This window comes from Rhineura floridana, chromosome 6 (genome assembly GCF_030035675.1).
Source record: "Rhineura floridana isolate rRhiFlo1 chromosome 6, rRhiFlo1.hap2, whole genome shotgun sequence".
Taxonomy (NCBI): domain Eukaryota; kingdom Metazoa; phylum Chordata; class Lepidosauria; order Squamata; family Rhineuridae; genus Rhineura; species Rhineura floridana.
In genome coordinates, this window is record NC_084485.1 from 151,389,444 (window position 1) to 151,411,220 (window position 21,777).

The window sequence follows — 21,777 nt, forward strand, 5'->3', positions numbered from 1 at the left end:
TGTCAAAAAGGAAAAAGAACAGTGAAGGCAGTGCGGTGAGGGAAGAAGAGAGAGAGAAACTGAATAAAGGAAGAAGAATGAGAAGACACCCTGAATATGGGTGGGCATGGTGTCCCAGATGGCCCCTGCCAATGACAATCCAATACTGAATGCTCTAATTACATACTTGGTGAAGACAGATATGCATTCTGAAGTGTAGTGGGACTGGTTTCAATTTACATTTCTTTATTCTGAGATACAGATTTTCCAGGCAAGGAATATGTGTTGAGGCAAATTCTTCATACTTTAGAATGCATTTTTGTGTTCAGCCATAGTATAGTCATAAATCACCAAAACAGAATATATAAGACGACAATTTATTTTCCAACTGTCTTGGATGTATTTTGAGAGTGTGTCCATATTTACTTTAACTTATTTCATTTGTCTTGTTAAGTTGCATCTGTTTGAACTTTCTCATCCTCATTTAGGGAGCAGTAACCCAGTAGTGTAACTAGGATTAGATGTTAGATGCTTTTTTCTCCAAGCACAGCATAGAGAGAGATGGTAATTGGGCAAAGGTAATTTAATAAATATTTGACAGTTATTAAAACAACATTGGATTATATAATGCTTAGTTTTCAAGGTAGCATAATTAATCACTTTTTTTAGACATCAGATGAAAAGAAATCAGCTTGCTTAGGGGGTTAGTGAGGGCTGCACACCAGGCAGAGGAGCTACTCTATGCTGGTGATCACACTGGGGAGGGAAGAAAAAATGCTAGAGACATGTGTCTGTCACCAGCTTTTACCAATCACTCTCCAAAAGGTGTCAGTTCAGGAGTAATTCTTCTGGGGAGGTGTGGAATAAAAATGACTAGTAGGTGAACCAAAAATATCCCTCTGAACTAGGTAAGTCTTGAGAACTATGCTGTAAGAAAAAAACAATAGGACTGCAATGTTAGACACCAATTTTGCAAGTATCTTTGAGGTTCCTATAGGAAAATGAAGTTGCTACATTGGAAATCTGGTGGAACCAAAAGGAAACACAAATGGACACAATCCTGCCAAAGTTGAGCAGTTTAAGTATCATTCATTTTAGTGGTAGAGTCAAATGAACCCCTCCTATCTTTCTCATTGAAATCTTGAAAATGATTACTAAACAATAGCATGTAATCCACTCCATTTACATGAAGAAGCAACACGCTTTACCTTAATCTGTATTTTTACTTTGACTAACTGTAAGATACACCACTTTTTGTTTATCTTGCTGATGCTGCTTTCCAAGTCAGATTTGAAAATTAGAATTACTGCATAGAAAAAAATCCACATTTAGCCTCCTTAAGGAGCATCTTCAATGGAGTCTGGCAATATATAATACTCCTACTAAATGCACTGATAAAGACCGTATTTGCCCAACTAAAAAGTAGATTTATTTGCAGTACTTTCAAAGTCATAACCATATAAATACAAGCAATAACACTGCTTACATTATTGTTAACTCTACAGTTATCTAGTGGTCAGTGCAAATCTTCAATTAAAGAGTATAGAAAACACAGTTCAACCAACCTATGACCTATGAGGTTAGATTTCTGTTTTTTTGTCCAACCTATTTAATTTAGCCATCATAAGTAGATAAACTGTATTTCACAGTATGTAATTTTGAAATACAATTGTACCTATTAAGTATCTAGAACAGATCTGCACAATTTGTGACCCACCAAGCTAAGGGCAGCCCATCAAGCCATGTACTATGGCCCTCTAGGTCTAGGGGCTCAATAAAATCTTTTTGTTGAGTCTCTACAAATGCACTAAGAGGAAGATTTGTCATGCATCTGGCACAATATATGGTAGCTAGACTGAATTTGACTTGATGTGTGGCCTAATCTGGTTAGCTTGATCTAGAATCCTGATCAGATTTAAGCCAGCTGATGTCTATATTTCCAAGGTGCTGAAACCAAAATCATTCTGCTAAGGTGGCTGGACAGTACTGAAAACAACAATGCTCTTATTCTTAATGTATGTAGAATGATTTCATGTGTTTGGGAGAAACAACTACCACTGAAAAAAGTATGCTGATATCAGAGAAGTACCATTTCCCATGACTGTCCCTCCCCCCAGCTTTGATTGCTTTGAACCACAGCTACAAAATGAAAATAATTGTGCCTAATATTGAATACCTTAATCAGATCAGACCCAGTGTGGTGTAACGGTTAAGGTGTTGGACTGCGACCTGGGAGACCAGGGTTTGAATCCCCACACAGCCATGAAGATCACTGGGTGACCTTGGGCCAGTCACTGCCTCTCAGCCTCTGAGGAAGGCAATGGTAAATCCCTTCTAGATACCGCTTACCATGAAAACCCTATTCATAGGGTCACCGTAAGTCGGGATTGACTTGAAGGCAATGCATCAGCATCAGCATCAATCAGATACAAATTTATGAGCAAAAGTTGTTCTATTACCTGAATGTCAGTGCAAGATCCTCAGATGGTACCTTGCTTTGCTGTCCATTTTCAGTCTGCTTACTGGCACTCACTTTGCTTTTCACTTCCAATGAAGATTGGCTCTCCTGGGGAAATGATAGGAAAGCCTACAGTTCACTATGTAAAAAGAGATTCTCCATGCCTGTTCCACAGATGAAGAAAAAGGTAAATGTAAACATATTGTGTAGACAAACTGACACAAAATCCATAGGGCAAGGAAACATGATATTAGACATCTGGGTTCTGTCTATCTGTACAGGATACACAGCTTCCCAAAAGGACATATACCAAGCAGCAAGGTCTGAGGAAGTTTATCACCACAGGCTGGAAAACAACTGCCCCACTTCCAAATGCCATTCAATAGGTGTTCTGTGCAGGCTGAAACACAGTGTGTGTAGTGTAGTGGTAAAATTTTGAAGTGCAGGAGCTCATCATGAGAGCTCCCAGGACATCCTCCCAAGGAAAGTCTAAATCTGTAGGCAGCTGTGCTAATCCATTTTATATTATAATACCCAATTTTTAGGTGAGCTGGCAAAGGGTGGTATGTGGTTAGCTTTTGGAATTTGGTGGGGGGAGACCTGGGTTCATATGATCAGCTATGTGACACAACTGCAATCCTATGCATTGGTGCATACTTTTGACTGCATAGGCTCAATCTGTAACACACACTGAGAATTAACAAAAGATCTTCAGCCAGCTGAAATGCATCTTTTAGCTTTTAATTAGAAATATGTACAATCGTGCAAAGAAGTATTACTATTTAAACTGCTAACATGAAGTAGGATATCCCTTCCCAAAAGGAAAGAGTATCTGGCGTCTGCTTATTTTTCACATTCTGCAGTTTATTCTATGCTGATCTGTCACAAACACTAGTGCAATTTGAAATCAGGCCAACAGCACATCTAGTCCAGCATCCTGTTCTCACAGTGGCCAACCAGATGCCTATGGGAAGCCCACAAGTAGGATCTAAACACAAGAGCACTCTCCCCTGCTGGGGTTCCAGCAACTGGTATATGAAAGCAGACTGTCTCCGATAGTGGACGCAATCATAGCCATAATGGCTAGCAGCCACTGACAGCTTTATCCTCCATGAATTTCTCTAATCAAAGCTAATCCAAGTTAGTGGCCATTACTGCCTCTTGTGTGAGTGAATTCCACAGATTAACTACGCACTGTGTGAAAAAGTATTTTGTTTTGTCTGTCTTGAATCTTCCAACATTCAGCTTCACTGGATGTCCACGAGTTCTAGTGTTACGATAAAAGGAGAAAAACTTTTCTCTATCTGCTGTCTCCATGCCATGCATAATTTCACTTCTTTCATGTCATGTCTTACTCGCCTTTTCTCTAAACTGCAGCCTTTCTTAACACAGGAGTCATTTCACCCCCTTGATGATTCTGGTTGCCCTTTTACAAACTTTTTCTATTTCTACAGTATTCTTCTTGAGGTGAGGAGACCAGAACTATTCACAATATTTTCAAATGTGGTTGCACCATAGGTATGTAAAACGGCATTGTGGTATCGGCAGTTTTATTTTCAATTCCTTTCCTATGATCCCTAGCATGGAATTTGTCTTTTTCACAGGTGCTGCACACTGGGTCGACATCTTCGTCAAGCTATCCATGATGACCCCAAGGTCGCGTTCCTGGTCAGTCACCACCAGTTCAGACCTTATGAGCATGTACATGAAATTAAGATATTTTACTCCAGTATGTTTAACTTTACACTTGTTTACACTGAATTGCATTTACCATTTTAACGCCCATTCACTTAGTTTGGAGAGGTCCTTTTGGAGCTCTTCACAATCCCTTTTTGCTTTAACAACCCTGAACAATTTAGTTTCATCAACAAATGTGGCTACCTTGCTGTTCACCCCTAACTCAAGATCATTTATGAACAAGTTAAAAAGCACAGGTCCCAATACTGATCCTTGGAGGACTCCACGTTCTATATCCCTCTACTGGGAGAACTGTTCATTCATCCCTACTCTCTGCTTTCTGTTTCCTAGCCAATTCCTGATCCACAAGAGGACTGTGATGTCCCTGTATTTTAATATCTGTAAATATGGTAAGTGCAGGTTTATTAAGCGATACGGTAAGTGACTGAATGAGAGGGGGGAGTACATGGACTAGAATGCTGGAGAATGTTGGATGATGATTGGCTGAGTGTTTGAATGGCTGAAGGTATAAATGAGAGGATGACAATTGAGTCGGGGGGAGTTGTGAGAGTCGTGAGTGGAGAGTTATTTGGATGAGTTGGTTGGCAGAGTTCTGAGGGAGGGTTGGATTATATTTGGCTGGTATTTAGGCAGAATATATAAGACTGGAAACATAAAGAGTGACACTATATGAAACCATATGCTGCTTGAACATTCCTAAAGTTATCTTGTTATTACCTGGTGTTATCAAATAAATACTTTTATTGGTTTACCAAAAGCCTGATCCTTGGCTGGGGATACACAGACCAGAAGGGAGGGCAGGGTAATTACCAAGGCTGGAGGGAAACAGTATCGAATAAATGGTGGCAGCGGTGAAGAGAGATATTGTAACATCGTCAAGTATCCAGAGCAACCCAGGATTGTATGCTTTATAGACAAAGATACAAGGGGGTTGTGGACAGCAAGGGCACCCAGACACAAAGTAACAAGCCATAGGGAGACTAAGGCAAAGTCTCTAGCAGTATTGTTTACAGGGAGTGACTGGTGGTGCTGCCTAGCAGTGGGATCTTGTGAGATCTGTGCTAGAGCATGTGAGAGAAGTAATAAAAACCAAGATCTTGACAGGTGGTGGCCCTGGTGGGAGTATCACAGGTAGAGCCAGCTGGTGGGATTGTCACATGTAGTGGCTGTAGTGGTGGGATACGAACAAAAGAGAGTCCCTAAAAAGTGGTGTGACTGTGAAAGGAATAACAAATAAAGATTACTTGTGAGTGTGTGGTAAAAGTGTCTGAGCTCTAAGAAACATGGTTGAGTTCATGAAAATGAAAAGAGAGGAGCTGGTGGAAAAATGTATAGCTGTTAATTTATCTCATGAGGGTAAAGGAGTGGATGAATTGAGGGTGGCATTAATAACATATACGTCAATCCAAACCAAAGAACCTGTAAGAGAAGAGACCCCAGAAGGGTGCTCAAGTAATCCTGGCTATATAGAGTATTTAAGAGAGAAGTTAAGATGGGAACGTGAGGAAAAAGATAAGGATAGAGAGATTGAGATGGTGAAACTGAGGATGGAGATTGGAGAAAAGGAAAAGCAACGTGTGATGGAGGCTGAGGAGAAGGAAAAGCAACGTGTGTTGGAAACTGAGAGATTGAGAATGGAGGCTAAGGAGAAAAGCAGTGAATGTTGGAGACTGAAAGTTTGAGAATGGACGCTGAAAGGTTAGAATTAGAAAGGGAGAAGTTTCATTATGAGGAGACAAGAAAAGAGAGACATGAAGCAAAAATAAAAGTTACCCCTAAAGACTTTGCTGTGTATGAGCCTGGTCAAGATCCACAATTTTACCTCACAACATTTGAAAAGGCAGCTCAGATGTGGGGGCTACCTGAAGATAAATACATGCAGTATTTCTCAAATTTAATTAAAGGGGATTTGGCTGAAGTGTATCAGTATTTCCCCTCAGACAGGCCAGTGACATATGCTGAATTTAAAGAAGCAGTGTACAAAAGATTTAGACTGGGGCCTGATTATTTTAGAAAACTTTTCAGAAACTGCCAGATACAGACAGGGAGGTCTTTCATGGAGTTGGGAGCAAAACAGATGGACATATTTGAAAAATGGCTGACAAGTGCTAAAGGAAGAGGTGAAAAGCCTCATGATATTAGACGAATTATATCATCAATTGCCATCAGAAATTAGATTGCTGGTCAAAGATCGTTTACCTCAAACCAATCTGGTTGGATGGGGAAAACACCAAGAGAATTTAAATCAAAACCAAATAATAATGGCAGAAGAGATGTGGTACCACAGAGAGTAAACCCTCAAATAAAATCAGAAGGGCACATGACACCTCAGTTTGGGTCTGTGTATCCTAAAAGGGAGGAGAAACTCTGCTACAAATGTGGTAGGCCAGGACATCTCCGTTTCCAATGTGAAGCTACAAACCCTATCAGTAATCCTGTTCAAGGAAGAGCAGTGAAAAGCAAACAGAGAGGGGGAAACAAAGAAAATACAATTCTGTCAAATAAGCTGATCAAATGTTAAAGATTTTGACTCAAGCTTGAGAGAAGTATGTGTGCAAGGGGCAAAATATTGGGCTTTGCTAGACACTGGTGCTGCTCAGACCTTACTGAGGCCAGATTTGATACGATCTGAAGAAATTTTACCTCAGGAAAAGTTGGTAATCCAAGGCGTGAGAGGTGAGCCAGAAAGCATTCCCATGGCCCTAGTGAAATTGAACTGGAGAGGAAAGGAGGAGATGTATAAAGTGGGTATAAATGCCCAGCAACATGAACCTGTAATTTTGGCAGAGATGTTATGGGATCCCAAGGAAAAATCTATGTGGTGACCAGACAACAACTTGGTAAAGCAGCAGAAGCCATTTTATCTGACGCTGAACAGAACAGGGTGGAACCTGTAACCGAGCCTGAGGTCGCCATTCCTAGTGTGTTGGAGTGAATGAAACTTTGTTACCAATGTTTTCTACTGCAGAAACACAACAGTTCAGGGATGAGTTGGAGAAGGATAGCAGTTTGAATCCAATAAAGGAACAAGCCCTTACACAAAGAATCCCATTTACAGAGACCCTGAGAGATCAAACTGTGTGGGAGAATGGTGTACTGTATAGACTGTGGTTACCTAAAGAGAGAGAGAACTGCTGTGAACCAGTTAAACAATTGATTGTGCCTAGCAAATTCAGACCCAGATTGCTAGACATGGCACATGATATTCCTTGTTCAGGACATCTTGGAATAAAAGAGACAAAGAAAAGGCTGACTGCTCATTATTATTGGCCAAATATTTCCAAGGATGTCAAACAGTACTATTGTTATATGCCAAAAAGTGGGAGATAAGGTCATGGCATTCATCCCCAGAAAATACAATAAACTACAAGCCAGCAGGGGACCATACATTATTAGAGAAAAACTTGACACATGGACATATGTAATAACAGCAGACAAATTAAAAAAAATAAGGTAGTACATGTGAATATGTTAAAACCTTATCACACCAGGGATGCAAAGGTTTTGCAAGTTACCTTGTTCCCTGAAGGAAGTGGTCCTGATTTACCAGACTTAGTACAGGAAAGCAAGGCAGAAGGTGGGTTAGATCAGTTGGAATGATCGGAGGAGGTAGATGGAAAAGTCCAGGAAGAAATTATGAGTGTTTTGTACAAATATAAGGAACTTTTCAGCAATAGACCTGGTAGAACCAGTGTAGCAAAACATATTATTGACACTGGAAATCATTCCCCAATTAGATCTACCCCTTATAGAGTGAATGGAAGAGTGTTGGACGAAATCAGAAAGCAAGTGAGAGATATGCTGGAGTTGGGTGTGATTTGAAAATCAATTAGTTCCTGGTCCTCTAGTATAGCGCTGGTACCAAAGAAAGATGGGACAATCAGATTTTGTATTGATTATAGAGCTAAAATAAAATCACAGTTCTGGATGCATACCCCATGCCTAGGGTAGACACCATGTTAGAACTTTTGGGGGCAGCAACAATCATCTCCACAATAGATCTATGCAAAGGGTTTTGGCAGATGGAGTTGGAAGAGCAATCCAGGGCTAAAACTGCTTTTAACACACCTGATGGGCTGTATGAATTTACAACACTACCTATGGGGCTTAGGAACTCACCAAGTTCCTTTCAAAGATTAATTAACACTATTCTAAGAGGCATGTCAGATTTTGCTGTGGCATACATAGCTATATTCAGCAAGTCAGTGCCTGAACATGTTCAACATTTAACAGCAGTGTTGGACACACTTAAAAAGGCTGGTTTAACCATCAAAGTAAAAAAACGCCAGTTTGGGTTACACGAAGTAAATTACCTAGGGCATAAGGTGGGGAGTGGAAAGATAACCCCCTTATGGGATAAAGTAGAGGCTATCCAATCTTGGCCTGTTCCCATAAACAAGAAACAAGTGAGAGCATTTCTAGGTATGGCTGGTTATAGAAAGTTTATAAAGGGGTTTGGAGAAATAGCAACCCCACTGCATGAGTTAACGCAGAAAAAGTGTGCTGAGTGCATGAGATGGGATGAAAGGTGTCGAAAAGCTTTTGACCAACTGAAGCAAGCATTGTGTCAGAGTCCTGTATTGATAGCTCTGGACTTTGAGCAGCCTTTTATCGTGGCGACAGATGCGTCGGATTTGGCTCTTGGAGTTGTGCTGATGCAAGAGAGGGAAGGCATCAAGCATCCCATTGCATATCTGAGTCGAAAACTGTCAGCGAGAGAATGGAACTACTCATCGGTTCAGAAAGAGTGTTTGGCAGTCATGTGGGGCCTGGGAAAGCTATGTCCCTACGTGTGGGGAAGGAAGTGCACGGTCATCACGGATCATCGTGCGTTGCTGTGGCTGGACACTATGAAAAACAGCAACACCATGCTGCAAAGGTGGTCCTGGGCACTGCAGGAATATCAAGTAGACTTTGTTTTCATCAAGGGAAAGGACAACGCGCTGGCGGACGGACTTTCAAGGCAGACTGCTGATACTACAATCAAGTGATCCAGATGTGAGACTAAAAGGACACTCTACCCCTGAGTGGCGGACACTTGTATATAACGCATCGTATTATTCCTGGGTACAGGAGTAATACTTTGCTTTTATTTAAAGGGGGGGTAAATGTTATGTCCCTGTATTTTAATATCTGTAAATATGGTAAGTGCGGGTTTATTAAGCGATATACGGTAAGTGACTGAATGAGAGGGGGGAGTACATGGACTAGAATGCTGGAGAATGTTGGATGATGATTGGCTGGGTGTTTGAATGGCTGAAGGTATAAATGAGAGGATGACAATTGAATCGGGGGGGAGTTGTGAGAGTCGTGAGTGGAGAGTTATTTGGATGAGTTGGTTGGCAGAGTTCTGAGGGAGGGTTGGATTATATTTGGCTGGTATTTAGGCAGAATATATAAGACTGGAAACATAAAGAGTGACACTATATGAAACCATACGCTTGTTGAACATTCCTAAAGTTATCTTGTTATTACCTGGTGTTATCAAATAAATACTTTTATTGGTTTACCAAAAGCCTGATCCTTGGCTGGGGATACACAGACCAGAAGGGAGGGCAGGGTAATTACCAAGGCTGGAGGGAAACAGTATCGAATAAATGGTGGCAGCGGTGAAGAGAGATATTGTAACATCGTCAAGTATCCAGAGCAACCCAGGATTGTATGCTTTATAGACAAAGATACAAGGGGGTTGTGGACAGCAAGGGCACCCAGACACAAAGTAACAAGCCATAGGGAGACTAAGGCAAAGTCTCTAGCAGTATTGTTTACAGGGAGTGACTGGTGGTGCTGCCTAGCAGTGGGATCTTGTGAGATCTGTGCTAGAGTGTGTGAGAGAACTAATAAAAACCGAGATCCTGACAGGTGGTGGCCCTGGTGGGAGTATCACAGGTAGAGCCAGCTGGTGGGATTGTCACAAGGACCTCTCCTTTTATTCCAGGACTGTTAAGCTTACTCAGGAGTCTTTTGTGAGGTATCTTGCTAAAATCTTTTTGAAAGTCCAAGTATACTGTATCAACTGGATCTATCTATATGCTTGTTGACACTCTCAAAGAACCTACTAGATTAGTGAGACAGGACTTACCCTTGCAGAAGTCATGTTGGTTCTGCTTCAGTAAGCCTTGTTCTTCTATATGCTTGGTTATTTTATCTTTAACAATACTTTCCCACCAGTTTTCCCAGGATAGTCCCTATGTTCTTAGCCTCAGAAACAGGAACACTGGCAGCAGCCAACCAGTAGAACACCTTCGTACAATGTATAAGCATAGCAACTCACCAAGCAACAGCAACTTCTTCAGTCTCCTCTGCTCACCCTACAAAGCACTCACCATACTCAGCTCCCGGGTTCTCTTCCCGATTTCCCTCTCCACCTGGTGCAGCTCCAAGCTCAGCTGTTCACTTGAGATCATTCCAGGCCACTTAGGAGGTGGCGGTGGGGGCTGTGGTTGGCCTGCCAAGGGGGTCGCCTCCCTCTGCAACAGCAGCCTGTTACTAACAGCCTAAATGCACAAAGCCAAGCACATACACAACTGAGCACACAAAATACACCATGCAGACATGGGAATCAGGCCAAAGTTTAGGAGTATTGCTTGGTTCCCAAAGCCCAACCTTCCTTGATCTCACATGAAATACACAAATTTGCCATTATTCCCAAGGATGTTTCACACACACATGACAACAATCTTAAAATAGAAATACAGTTTATCAAACATGCAGTTTTTCTGGATTTTAAAAAAACTATTCAGTCTTTCATTTCAGCTTGCTGCAATGTAGTGACGTGTGGAAACATGCTCTAAGAAAGTTGTGTGACAAAAACAAATGCCACTGACATAAGAAGTTCCTTGCTGGATGAGACCAAGAGTTAATTTAGTCCAGAGTTCTCTTTCTAGCAGCAGCCAGCCACTCTGGAAAGCTCACAAGCACAGCAAGATGGTGACAACCATCCCACTATTAATCCCCAATATTCAGAGATATACTTTGAATAACTATCATGACCAATAGCCATTAATAAGCCAGTTCTTTGGGAAGTTATCCAAGATGGAGGCCATCACTCCTTCTTGTGGCAATGAATTCTGTAAGTTAATTACATGTTATCTGAAGTAGCACATTCTTCTCCCTGACCTAGCTCTACTGTCTACTGATTTCACCGTGTGATTGAAGGGGAGACATAGTTGTACATGGCTACCTTTTTTACATTCTGCAATCTAAACTTTATGCAAGAATTGGCTGCCTCACTCAAGGTATCTTAATGATCATCTGTAATCACGCTTACTGTACGTTGTGTTGAGGTGAAGCTGATCTGCAGTGTCCATTCCCTAACATACAAAAGCTTGAGTCCCACTCCGACCTAGTTCTGAAGCAGTAGTTTTAAAGCACTGCATTCTGGGGAACTCTGGAATTCCTTGGAAGCTTATCAGGGGTTCCTTAATGAGGTGGTGGCAGTTAAACTTCTTTGAAATACAGTTTCCCTATCACTACTGATCTTCCCTTGTAATCTGTAACTGCAGGAATGCTGTGCGTAACTTAAAATGCATTAATACAGGGCAACATATATTCTAGGATGTAGTCAGTTCATCATGAGCTTGGCCAGTGCTCATGATAAACTGACTACATCCTAGAATATTTGTTGTTGTTATATACCTTCAAGTTGATTGCAACTTATGGCAATCCTATGAATCAGCGATCTCCAATAGCTTCTATTATAAACCACCCTGTTCAGATCTTGTAAGTTCAGGTCTGTGGTTTCCTTTATGGAATCAATCCATCTCTTGTTTGGCCTTCCTCTTTTTCTACTCCCTTCTGTTTTCCCCAGCATTATTATCTTTTCTAGTGAATCATGTTTTCTCATTATATGTTCAAAGTATGATAACCTCAGCTTCATCATTTTAGCTTCTAGTGATAGTTCTGGTTTAATTTGTTCTAACACCCAATTATTTATCTTTTTCGCAGTCCATGGTATCCTCAAAGCTCTCCTCTAACACCACATTTCAAAGGAGTTGATTTTTCTCTTATCAGCTTTTTCCACTGTCCAACTTTCACATCCATACATAGAGATCAGGAATACCATGGTCTGAAAGATCCTGACTTTAGGGTTCAGTGATACATCTTTGCATTTGAGGACCTTTTCTAGTTCTCTCACAGCTGCCCTCCCCAGTCCTAGCCTTCTTTTGATTTCTTGACTACTGGTTAATGACTGTGCCAAGGTATGATAATCCTTGACAAGTTCAATGTCCTTGTTGTCAACTTTAAAGTTACATCCTAGAATATACCCCATGATATTCAACCATGCACAGGAGCTCTGTAGCAAATCAATCATTGTGGAATGGGTTCTTTCAAGTCTGAAAACCACTGTTCTAAAGCAAATATTTCTGCATAGTTTGCAGCACAGCTATGTGTACCTACCTGAGCTAAGAAAATATAAATATCATAAGTATCCAAAAGACATTTGAAATTAAGCTTCTAATTATATAGATGAGGATTTGCTGGAATTATTTCATCTTAAAGGTCTACATATCACTGAAGTTTGAATAGTTGAGAAATGACTGTGTTACAAAGCAGCTGTGGATAGCTTGTGGGGGTTTTTTTTGCTTTTAACTTGTACATCATCTAGCACATCAGAAGACCATTCAATCAATAATAATTATAATAAAGGAGAGCAACAGTCAAGTGGGTATTTTCAAACCATCCAATTACAGCATCAGCAAAGGCGGGCATGCAAAAATTAAGCACTGATTTGTGTTTTCTTCTTTAACACGAGCACAAGAATGTAACAAATTGCTTTCTTAAGTAATTGAGAAATGTTTCTTCTTACATCTATCATTTCTGCTCACAGAAATGACAAAATTCATTAAACTGTCAAGAACTTGTCAGAATGGTTGTTTGTAACAAGGCTCTGATGCAAAAAATTGTGGGAATTTCATCTTGTGCAGAGATGGGCCTCTGAGTGAGTGGAAAAATCCTTGTTTTGTTTCTTAGCTGCAGTTAATTAGGAGGCCTGTGAAGAGTCACCTGTTTATCTGATGAGAGCCTGGTGCCAAGGTCAAACTGGCCTGTTAGGGGCAAAGACTGGAGACGCCTCGAGAAGCATTACCTCACAAGAAAGCCCCAATTGGCTAAATTAGTATGGTCTGTTACTAGGGACTTTCCCTTAAGTATAGGGGGTGAAACCTATAACCTTTGTTCCCCTGGGTTCCATCTGGACGAGTGGTTACCTGAGTGGGGTTCCACTGCCTTTCACTACCCAAACTATGCCTCTCTAGGGAGAGGTGAGACTTTGCAACAACTACCTCTTCTGTAAGTAGAATCGGTTAGTTAGTTCTGTTATTTTGCTTTGTGTCTGAACTCTGTTTTTTACCTAGTCCCTGTTTTGGGTATGGGTTTTAAGGAACTATTTTGCTGCTATTAATTGTGCACTTCTGTTTTATTCATATAAAGCTACTTCTTATTTACCCATGCGTGTTCTTTGCAGGAGGGGAAATTTGGCTCTGAATCTTGTACCTTGACTGCTGACCACTGACTACAGTGTGTTGGGGTTGCTTGGGGTTCCTGGAGAAGGAGTGCCTGTTTGGCTCTTGTCTTTTGGAATCCTGGGCAGAACTATTTCTGGACTCTGGGTTTCCCCTGACTCAGAGTAGCTAATCAGTTTAAGGGGTGACGGCAGTCTACCTACATTGCAGTGGTGGTGTTGCACATCCTTGGCAAGGGACGGTATTTTGCCAGGATCAATTGCCCGGGGTGGGGAATTGGGTCCTGGGAGTGCATGGACGGTCTGTTTGGTGGCCGTAGTGCATGGAAAAACCATCCATGTTCCCTCACTGCAGATAAGCTATGCCTTCCTAAAACATTACTGCCACTGAAGAAAACCTGAACTGAAGTAGCTATAGGCCCCCAAATAGACTGCCATAATCTCTCTTTGATTTTGCAAGGACACTCTATTCTAGGATAGTGTCTATCACTATTGTTAGAAATACTAATTCTCACTGCAAGAAATCTATTCAACTGTAAGACTTTTAAGATGACTTTTTAGTAAATTAGGTACAACCATTGTTGGGCATTGTATTGTTTAGGAAGCAAAGGTCAAACAACACAAAATTAGATGATAAATACTACAGGAAGCTCACTACCCAATATACTATTACACTGAAGACCAGACACATGGTTAATAAAACCTACCTTTTCTCCAAAGGAATAATTTATGGGTATGTGTGGTGTGTGAGAGAGAACATGCATATGAAAGAATACATAATTGGAAGTCTTTAGGCAACTGTGGTATTTGTGCCAACAACTTTTCTCTAATTATTGTAACTTTAAGCCCACATTTCAAATTGCTAAATGCTCTGAAATATTTGAATGTAACACAATCAGAGGATAAATTATATTAACAGTGTTTTCTCTCTTGCCCAGTTTCTTGGAATCCCTGCTAGAAAAAAAACTGGGAATACAAGTACCTACCTCCAGTCCTCGTGTCTGCTGGCTAATCTGATGGTTTAGTTGCTGCAGTTCAAGCCGAAGCTGCTGTTCCCTCTCAGATGAAGGCAAAGGCTTCCCATGGCCAGCCACATCCGTCATAGACAATCTCTCCCTTTGGTGACAGAAAGTTTGTTGAAAAAAGAAGCAAATGTTTCAGTTCTCACTTTTCAAGGTGTTAGAAAAAACAAATCAAAATTTGCATAGTATGCCCACCCAAAAATAGCAAGCTCAAATACTCCTACCTGTCACTAAGGCGTCCTTGAGGAGGTATGTTTTGATGCGGTGAATATGGTGAGGCTCCCCATGCACTGTGTGTTTCATAAGGGCTGTAATCTAGAAAGAAAATGGAAAGATTTATTTAAAAAGTGCTTATATTAGATTCATGGCAGAGAAGATGCAGTTGACCAATTGCTAAGACAATGTATGTATTTATGTATCTATGTAATGTTATCCTTGTGGACAGCTTCATTTAGAATTGCAAATCACTAAAGAGCATCTAAGAACATAAGAAGAGCCTGCTGGATCAGGCCAATAGCCCATCTGGTCCAGCATCCTGTTCTCATAGTGACCAACCAGTTGCCCATGGGAAGCCTGCAAGCAGGACCTGAGTGCAAGAATACTCTCCCATTCTGCGGTTTCTAGCAACTGGTATTCGGAAGCATACCGCCTCTGACCATGGAGGCAGAACATAGCGGTCATGACTAGTAGAGCTGATGATCTATCCTCCATGAATTTGTTTTGTCCTTTTTTAAAGCCGGCCAAATCACTGTTTCTTGTGGGAGCAAATTCTATAGTTTAACTTTGTGGTGTGTGAAGAAGTACTCTTTTGTCTGTTCTGAATCTTCCAACATTCAGTTTCGTTGGAAGTTTTTTCTTTGCTTTTGTGTAGGAAGTGCAAGACATATATGTCTGTTAAAGCAAGTTTGCAAAACTACTGATAGTTTTGGATCACGTTTTTCTCTTCTTTTAAAAGACACACCAAAAATGTTTGGTGGATGGGACGGAAAGGAAGGAGAAGAACAAGGAGCAGTTGAAGAACTCCAAATGCTAGAAAATATACTCCTCCCTCCCTGGCCAAGAAAAGGTTGGAAACCTTTAAAATACCTATTCCAAAAAGGAAGATATATCTACAGAGTGAGAAAAAAAATCCTTCTTGCATGGGAAAAGCCTGCTTATCAATGCTTGTTGTTGCTGCTATGTACCTTCAAGTTGATCATGACTTATGGCGAACCAATGAATCAGCGACCTCCACTAGCATCTGTCGTGAACCACCCTATTCGGATCTTGTAAATTTATCAATGCTAAAGTGGGAAAATCTACCCACTAGCACATACCTTTTGCATTTAGAATTTGCTGGTATGCCCAGCACTAAAAGGTCCACTCAATGTTTGCTATGGTGAGCATGCTGAACTAGCAATAGTGCAGCTGGTTCATGTGCCCACTTGCAACAGTGTGTGTATGTAGTGTTACTATTAATTGTTCCAAAGGAACACCTCAGTTTTCTTCTTTGTCCTGGTATGTCTCTGTGTAACTTGAGATCATTGCTCTAATCTAATTCATGCTGCAAGTGTTGCAGACAAGGACTGGGATCCAAGGGGCAACTTTAGGCATGCTTAAGGGCTTATGTTAAAGGGCTTAAGTTAGCCCCCCAAGAGTTGTTACAAAGCTAACTGAAAAGCATGTCCCTGTGACAAATCACAAACCACTTTTGGGATTCCCATAGGGGCTTTACTTCAAAAAAATATGCCCAAATTCTCTTTGGGCATACAGAACTAGCTGTGGAATTTTCCCCAAGGGTAGGGCTGAAGGGAGGAAGCCCCTAGACTAAATCCTAAATTTGTAACGGCAGTTAGTGGGGAGCCAATGTTGTTATTTCTGTACCAGTTCTCTCTTGTTCTCGGTCTCTATTAGCAACTACCAATCTATAGTTAGAGCTGCCTACTTCTATACTTGAGTACTGGTGTAAACCCATTGTATAAGAAAAATAAAACCCAGGACTCCAAAGCGCAAGCTTTATACCTGAAATGTTGCCTGGTTTTGTAGAAGCCCCTTGAACTGTCATGGCTTGCATGGGACCAGGGTTCTGATACATCGCTTTGGACGTACGTGAGATGGCACCAAACCTTGATACAGTAGGTCGATCTCCAAATGGAATAAGATCATCGTCACCAGTCTCTGCTCCTCTCCTTTGCAAATCCAAACGTTGGTCTCGCATCCCCTTGCTATCTATGTTCTGGAAAGACGAACAAAAAGGAAGGGGAATTAAAAGCACGGCTCTCCATCTTGACTGACTCTTCTCAGTAGGGATAAAATTCCTATTTCACAGAGAGCTGGGGTGGGGGATATATCTAGAGAAAGACACTTATACCAATCTTTGGGCCCCCAGATGTTGCTGGACTACAGTTCCCATAATTCCTGACAATTGGCTATGCTGATTGGGTCTGCTGTAGTCTAGCATCATCTGGGGACACAAAGGTTAGAAAAGGCTGATTTAGGCAAACATTTTAAGTTAATAGTATCCAGAATGTCCCTTGGACCACTGAATATATGAATATTATGTAATGTGGCTGCCTAAGCAAAGTAGAGGGATATTAAAAGGTTATTAAGACATTTAGATCCTGCCCCTTTGGTGAAAAAATTATGCCACTACAGCCCACTACTCCCCCCTCCTCCAAATGTAGTATCACTCACTCGGGCATTATAGGGGAGGGGGAAATGGTGGTTGCTGGCCAGTAGTCACCAAGAGGAACAGGATGCAGTCAGAGTTAATCTCTCTCTCTCTCTCACTCACACACACACACACACACACACACCTGGTTCAAGCCCACCCTTAAAAAAATAGCTGAAATGCCTTCCCCATTTTACTGTATGCAAATGAAGTGGCAAAATGATGTGGGGGCATTTTGACTCAACTCTAAATAAGCACACACAGGTTGATAAAGGAGGCAAGAACAGAGCAGTGAATCACGCAGACACACAGCAAACAGCCTCCTTTGTTCTCACAGGAGCCTTTAATTAAAAATTAATTAATTTCTCACAGCACCAACAGTTCTCTTGTGCTACACCATTCAGAAGTTACGGCACTAACTTCTAGCTCTATTCATACCACATCACAGTTTAGAAGAACCCAAGCACTGATTTGAGCTTTCAAACATACAACAAACCAACTATACTGTAGAGAAAGTAATCACTGTAACTATGGTTTGTCAATTCAGACATCACAAGCCATTGTTAGCACAAATAATGGTTTGCAAAGAAGCTTTAGAGTTTGGCCTCTAATTCTGGTTTCTCAGTCAATTGCAAACAAATGTTTGTCAATTCAAGTATCATGCCAAACTGTATCTAAGTTTTCTTATTCATTCTCTTTTAAGAGCATGATGCCTGACTTGAACTTCTAATCACTAGAAAGGGGACCTGAATCTGCACTGCAGTATAGTAATCCAAAAGTTGTCAATAGGATAAAATGATGTAGAGCTACGATTCACTACATGCTAAAGCCTACCCATCATAATCTTCCCTTCTGGCGGAAGATCCAATTTGGGTGATTTACTGAACACAAACAGCACTCTCTAGCACTCATTGATTGATCTTCTCTGCATGCTTACCACCATCTCGACAAGTCCCACTGCAACAATGTCTTTGGGTTTTGCATCTTTGGTTCCAATGTAGGAGCCAATGGTGTCACATGACCAGGGAGAGTACTGGCTGTAATCATTTCCTTTGTATTTGCCAGCTACTTTCAGATCTTCATCCATATACTGCATAAAAACCAAAGTCCAGCTTTGTAAGTGAAGGAAAGGAAGCATGCATGGGACATTCACAGTTATTGTCATAGCACTAATAAAAACAAAACATCTTTGCCTACAAGAATAATACTATATGCCTTCACTAAACATTCAGATTGGCTCCAAAATGGTCTTTGAGACAAACTGAGTGGTTTGAAAGTGCTCAGAGGCTTCTAATCTGGCTATAAAAATATTTCTTGCATAACTTTGCATAAAATAAGCATGCCCAACCGAGCAAAATCTAGTTAACACCATTCTAATATTTAATGGAAACATGACATATGGCTATTAATACAAATAACACAAATAACCTCCAGATATGAAGAGTACACTCAGGTTCCACTAATATTGGATGGACATCCTAACAGATTGGTTTATCTAGATGTCAGCTCTACAATGGGAAAACTGATACATTAATGCTGTAGTTTCTCCCGATGTCTCTAGCCCAGTTCAGACAGTACTCTCCCATAATCTCCATCTTAAGCATGGTAGACATGTGAGAGTACACCTTCCCTCCCCACACAATCTGACAAGCCTTTCCTGCCTCCTGAGGCCAGGGAAAGTCCACCTGAGGTGTAAAATTTTAGTATGGTGTACTTGCTTAAAATAAAGTATGCATAGGCTCAAATCATGTGGAGAACTCTTAGAGTTCATCTGACATGTTGCCATGCTGTTCAGGCCTATACATGTATGCCCTATATAAACACTACACCCATGTGTGAATATCTGGTGGGACAGATACACCCAATAGGCAGGACAGAAAGGTATAATCTCTCTTCTACACATGGTTGGATAGAGTGAGCATTGATCAAACTGGACATTTATCCTTCTTCCCACAGGTCAATCTACTGATATTTGTTCATTACTAACCACCTCCATAAGTACTAATGAAATACCTCAATAATTGTATTTTAAAAATATGTTTACCTCATCAGTGTGCAAAGTGTGTGGCAGAGTTGGTGATGGAGCAAAAGGAGGTGGGGAGATGACCTTCCTTTCCTCTAGCTGAGCCATGATCTCCTTTCGTCGTCGGTGCAATTCATCTAGACTGGGATGCGAGTGAGGTGGAGGCCGGGTATAAGGCTCCTGAAGATTTATAGAGGTTCATTTTAAAAAGTAATACTTTGAAGACACAATGAATTATGCAGTCTACAAGTGAATCTAAGGCTATCTCTCCAATGCAATCCATAACTAGGTACTCCAGCTAAATTTGTTAGATTCACATCAATGATACTGAATAAGAGTAAGCATTAAAAAAATGTGTGGGGAGGAATCACTGCATTTCTGTCTGATTTTAAAATTCATTTGAACTCCTTTGGAGATTAGAATCCTCTGGAAACTGAAATCCTGCATATTTAGACAACATGTTCCAAAGGAGAAAGCTATCCAGTAAGTCAACTAGGTGAAAACTTCAAATCACATTTTAGGAAGCTGGCTTATTTCAACTAATCAAAGTTAAGATTAACTACAGACTAGGGTTCAGATAGCATGTTAAACTGATTAATCTAAAATAGATGTGGAAGCTTCTAATCTCGAAGCTGTGCTAAAGGAGAGGCAGAAGAAAGCAAGCTACGGTTTATTCTCATAATGCTAAATCATAGCTTATTATTTATTTATTAAATTTATATCCCACCCTTCCTCCCAGAAGGAGCCCAGGCAGCAAACAAAAACACTAAAAACACTTTTAAACATATTAAAACAAAACATCTTTTTTTAAAAAAATCTTTAAATAATCTTAAAAAGTAATTCCAACACAGACACAGACTAAAGTCTCTATTTAAAAGGATTGTTGAAAGAGGAAGGTTTTCAGTAGGTACTGAAAAGATAACAGAGATGGTGCCTGTCTAATACTTGAGAGGGAACTCCAAAGGATAGGTGCCACAGCACTAAAAGTCTTGCTTCTTATGCTGTGTGAAACGGACCTCCAGTTAAGATGGTATATGCAGGAGGCCCTCAACTGCAGAATGCAGTGATCAATTGGTCCTGGTCCCAAGCTGCATAGGGCTTTGTACACCAAAATGAGAATCTTGAACTTGGCCGGTAGGTAATGGACAGCCAGTGCAATTCTTTTAGCAGTGGGGTAACATGTTGGTGATACCCTGCCCCAGTGAGCAGTCTCGCCGCTGTATTATGCGCCAGCTGCAGCTTCTGGACTGACCTCAAGGGCAGCCCCACACAGAGCGAATTACAGTAATCCAGCCTGGAAGTTAGCAATGCATGGACAACAGTGGTCAGGCTATCTTGGTTCAGAAATGGTTGCAGCTGTCTTACCAACTGAAGCTGGTGAAAGGCACTCCTAGCCACTGAGATCACCTGGGCCTCTAACAAAAAAGATGGATCCAGGAGTATCGTATACTACGAACCTGCTCTTTCAAAGGGAATACCATCCCATCCAAAGCAGGCAATTCACCAATTATCCGAACTTGGAAACCACCAACCCACAGTGTCTCTGTCTTGCTAGGATTTAGACTCAGTTTATTGGCCCTCATCCAGCCCACCACCGAGTCCAGGCACTGGTCCAGTGCCTGCACAGGTTCTCCCAATTCAGATGTTACAGAGAAACAGAGCTGGGCATCATCTGCATACTGCTGACACCTCACCCCAAATCTCCTGATGACTGCTCCCAAGGGCTTCATACAAATGTTAAACAGCACTGGGGACAAGATGGTACCCTGCGACACCCAAAGCACAGCTGAAAGATGACCCCATGCTATTATCTGAAAACGACCCTAGAGCTACGATTGCAAGCACTGTAAAAAGTGCTTCTGATACCCATCTCACCAAGTCGGCTCAGAAGGATACCTTGGTCAATGGTATCAAAGCTGCTGACAGATCAAGTAAGAATAACAGGGCCGCACTGCCCATCCTTCTCCCGATAAAGATCATCCATCAGGATAACCAGGGCTGATTCAGTTCTATATCCAGGCCTGAACCCAGACTGGAATGGGTCAAGATAATCTGTTTCATCCAATAATACTTGCAACTGCTGCGCCACAAACCCCTCAATCACCTTCCCTTACAGGGGGTATCTACGACCGGGCGGCAGTTGTCACAAAGCAATGGATCTACCGTGGGCTTTTTCACGAGCGATCAGATTACCATCTCTTTCCGGGCAGCTGGGACCACTCCCTTCCGTAAAGATGTGTTGATCACAGTCTGGATCCACTCGGTCATACTCCCTCGGCAAGGTTTAATAAGCCAAGAAGGGCAAGGGTTGAGAGGACACGCTGCTAGCCACATTGTCGCATGTCATCAGGCTGAATTAACTGAAACTGATCCCAAGGAGTTGCAGTAGAGATTGCACTGGACACATGGGGAATATAGCAGATATAGATGGGCCATCAAGATGGCTATGGAGGCGAGCAACTTTACCCTCAAAATGTCTTGCAA

General features: G+C 41.3%; 2 protein-coding genes across 7 annotated transcripts in view; both read right to left on the bottom strand.

Annotated features, from left to right (window-relative positions):
- Window positions 1-21,777, bottom strand: part of SERPINC1 (serpin family C member 1) — a 211,240-nt gene that overhangs the window by 44,191 nt on the left and 145,272 nt on the right. The gene's annotated exons all lie outside the window — the stretch shown is intronic.
- RC3H1 (ring finger and CCCH-type domains 1) overlaps window positions 1-21,777 on the bottom strand; it is a 132,174-nt gene that overhangs the window by 8,936 nt on the left and 101,461 nt on the right. For 4 of the 6 annotated variants that reach the window (XM_061634110.1, XM_061634107.1, XM_061634108.1 and 1 more), the window contains 7 exons: window positions 19,315-19,473; window positions 18,208-18,360; window positions 16,622-16,835; window positions 14,845-14,935; window positions 14,585-14,714; window positions 10,462-10,632; window positions 2,439-2,545 (listed from right to left, as the gene is read on the bottom strand). In XM_061634110.1, coding sequence (XP_061490094.1) covers window positions 2,439-2,545; window positions 10,462-10,632; window positions 14,585-14,714; window positions 14,845-14,935; window positions 16,622-16,835; window positions 18,208-18,360; window positions 19,315-19,473 — 1,025 coding nt within the window. Of the gene's footprint in view, window positions 1-18; window positions 907-2,438; window positions 2,546-10,409; window positions 10,633-14,584; window positions 14,715-14,844; window positions 14,936-16,621; window positions 16,836-18,207; window positions 18,361-19,314; window positions 19,474-21,777 lie in introns of those variants that run through there. The other 2 variants (XM_061634111.1, XM_061634112.1) reach the window with 2 other exon arrangements.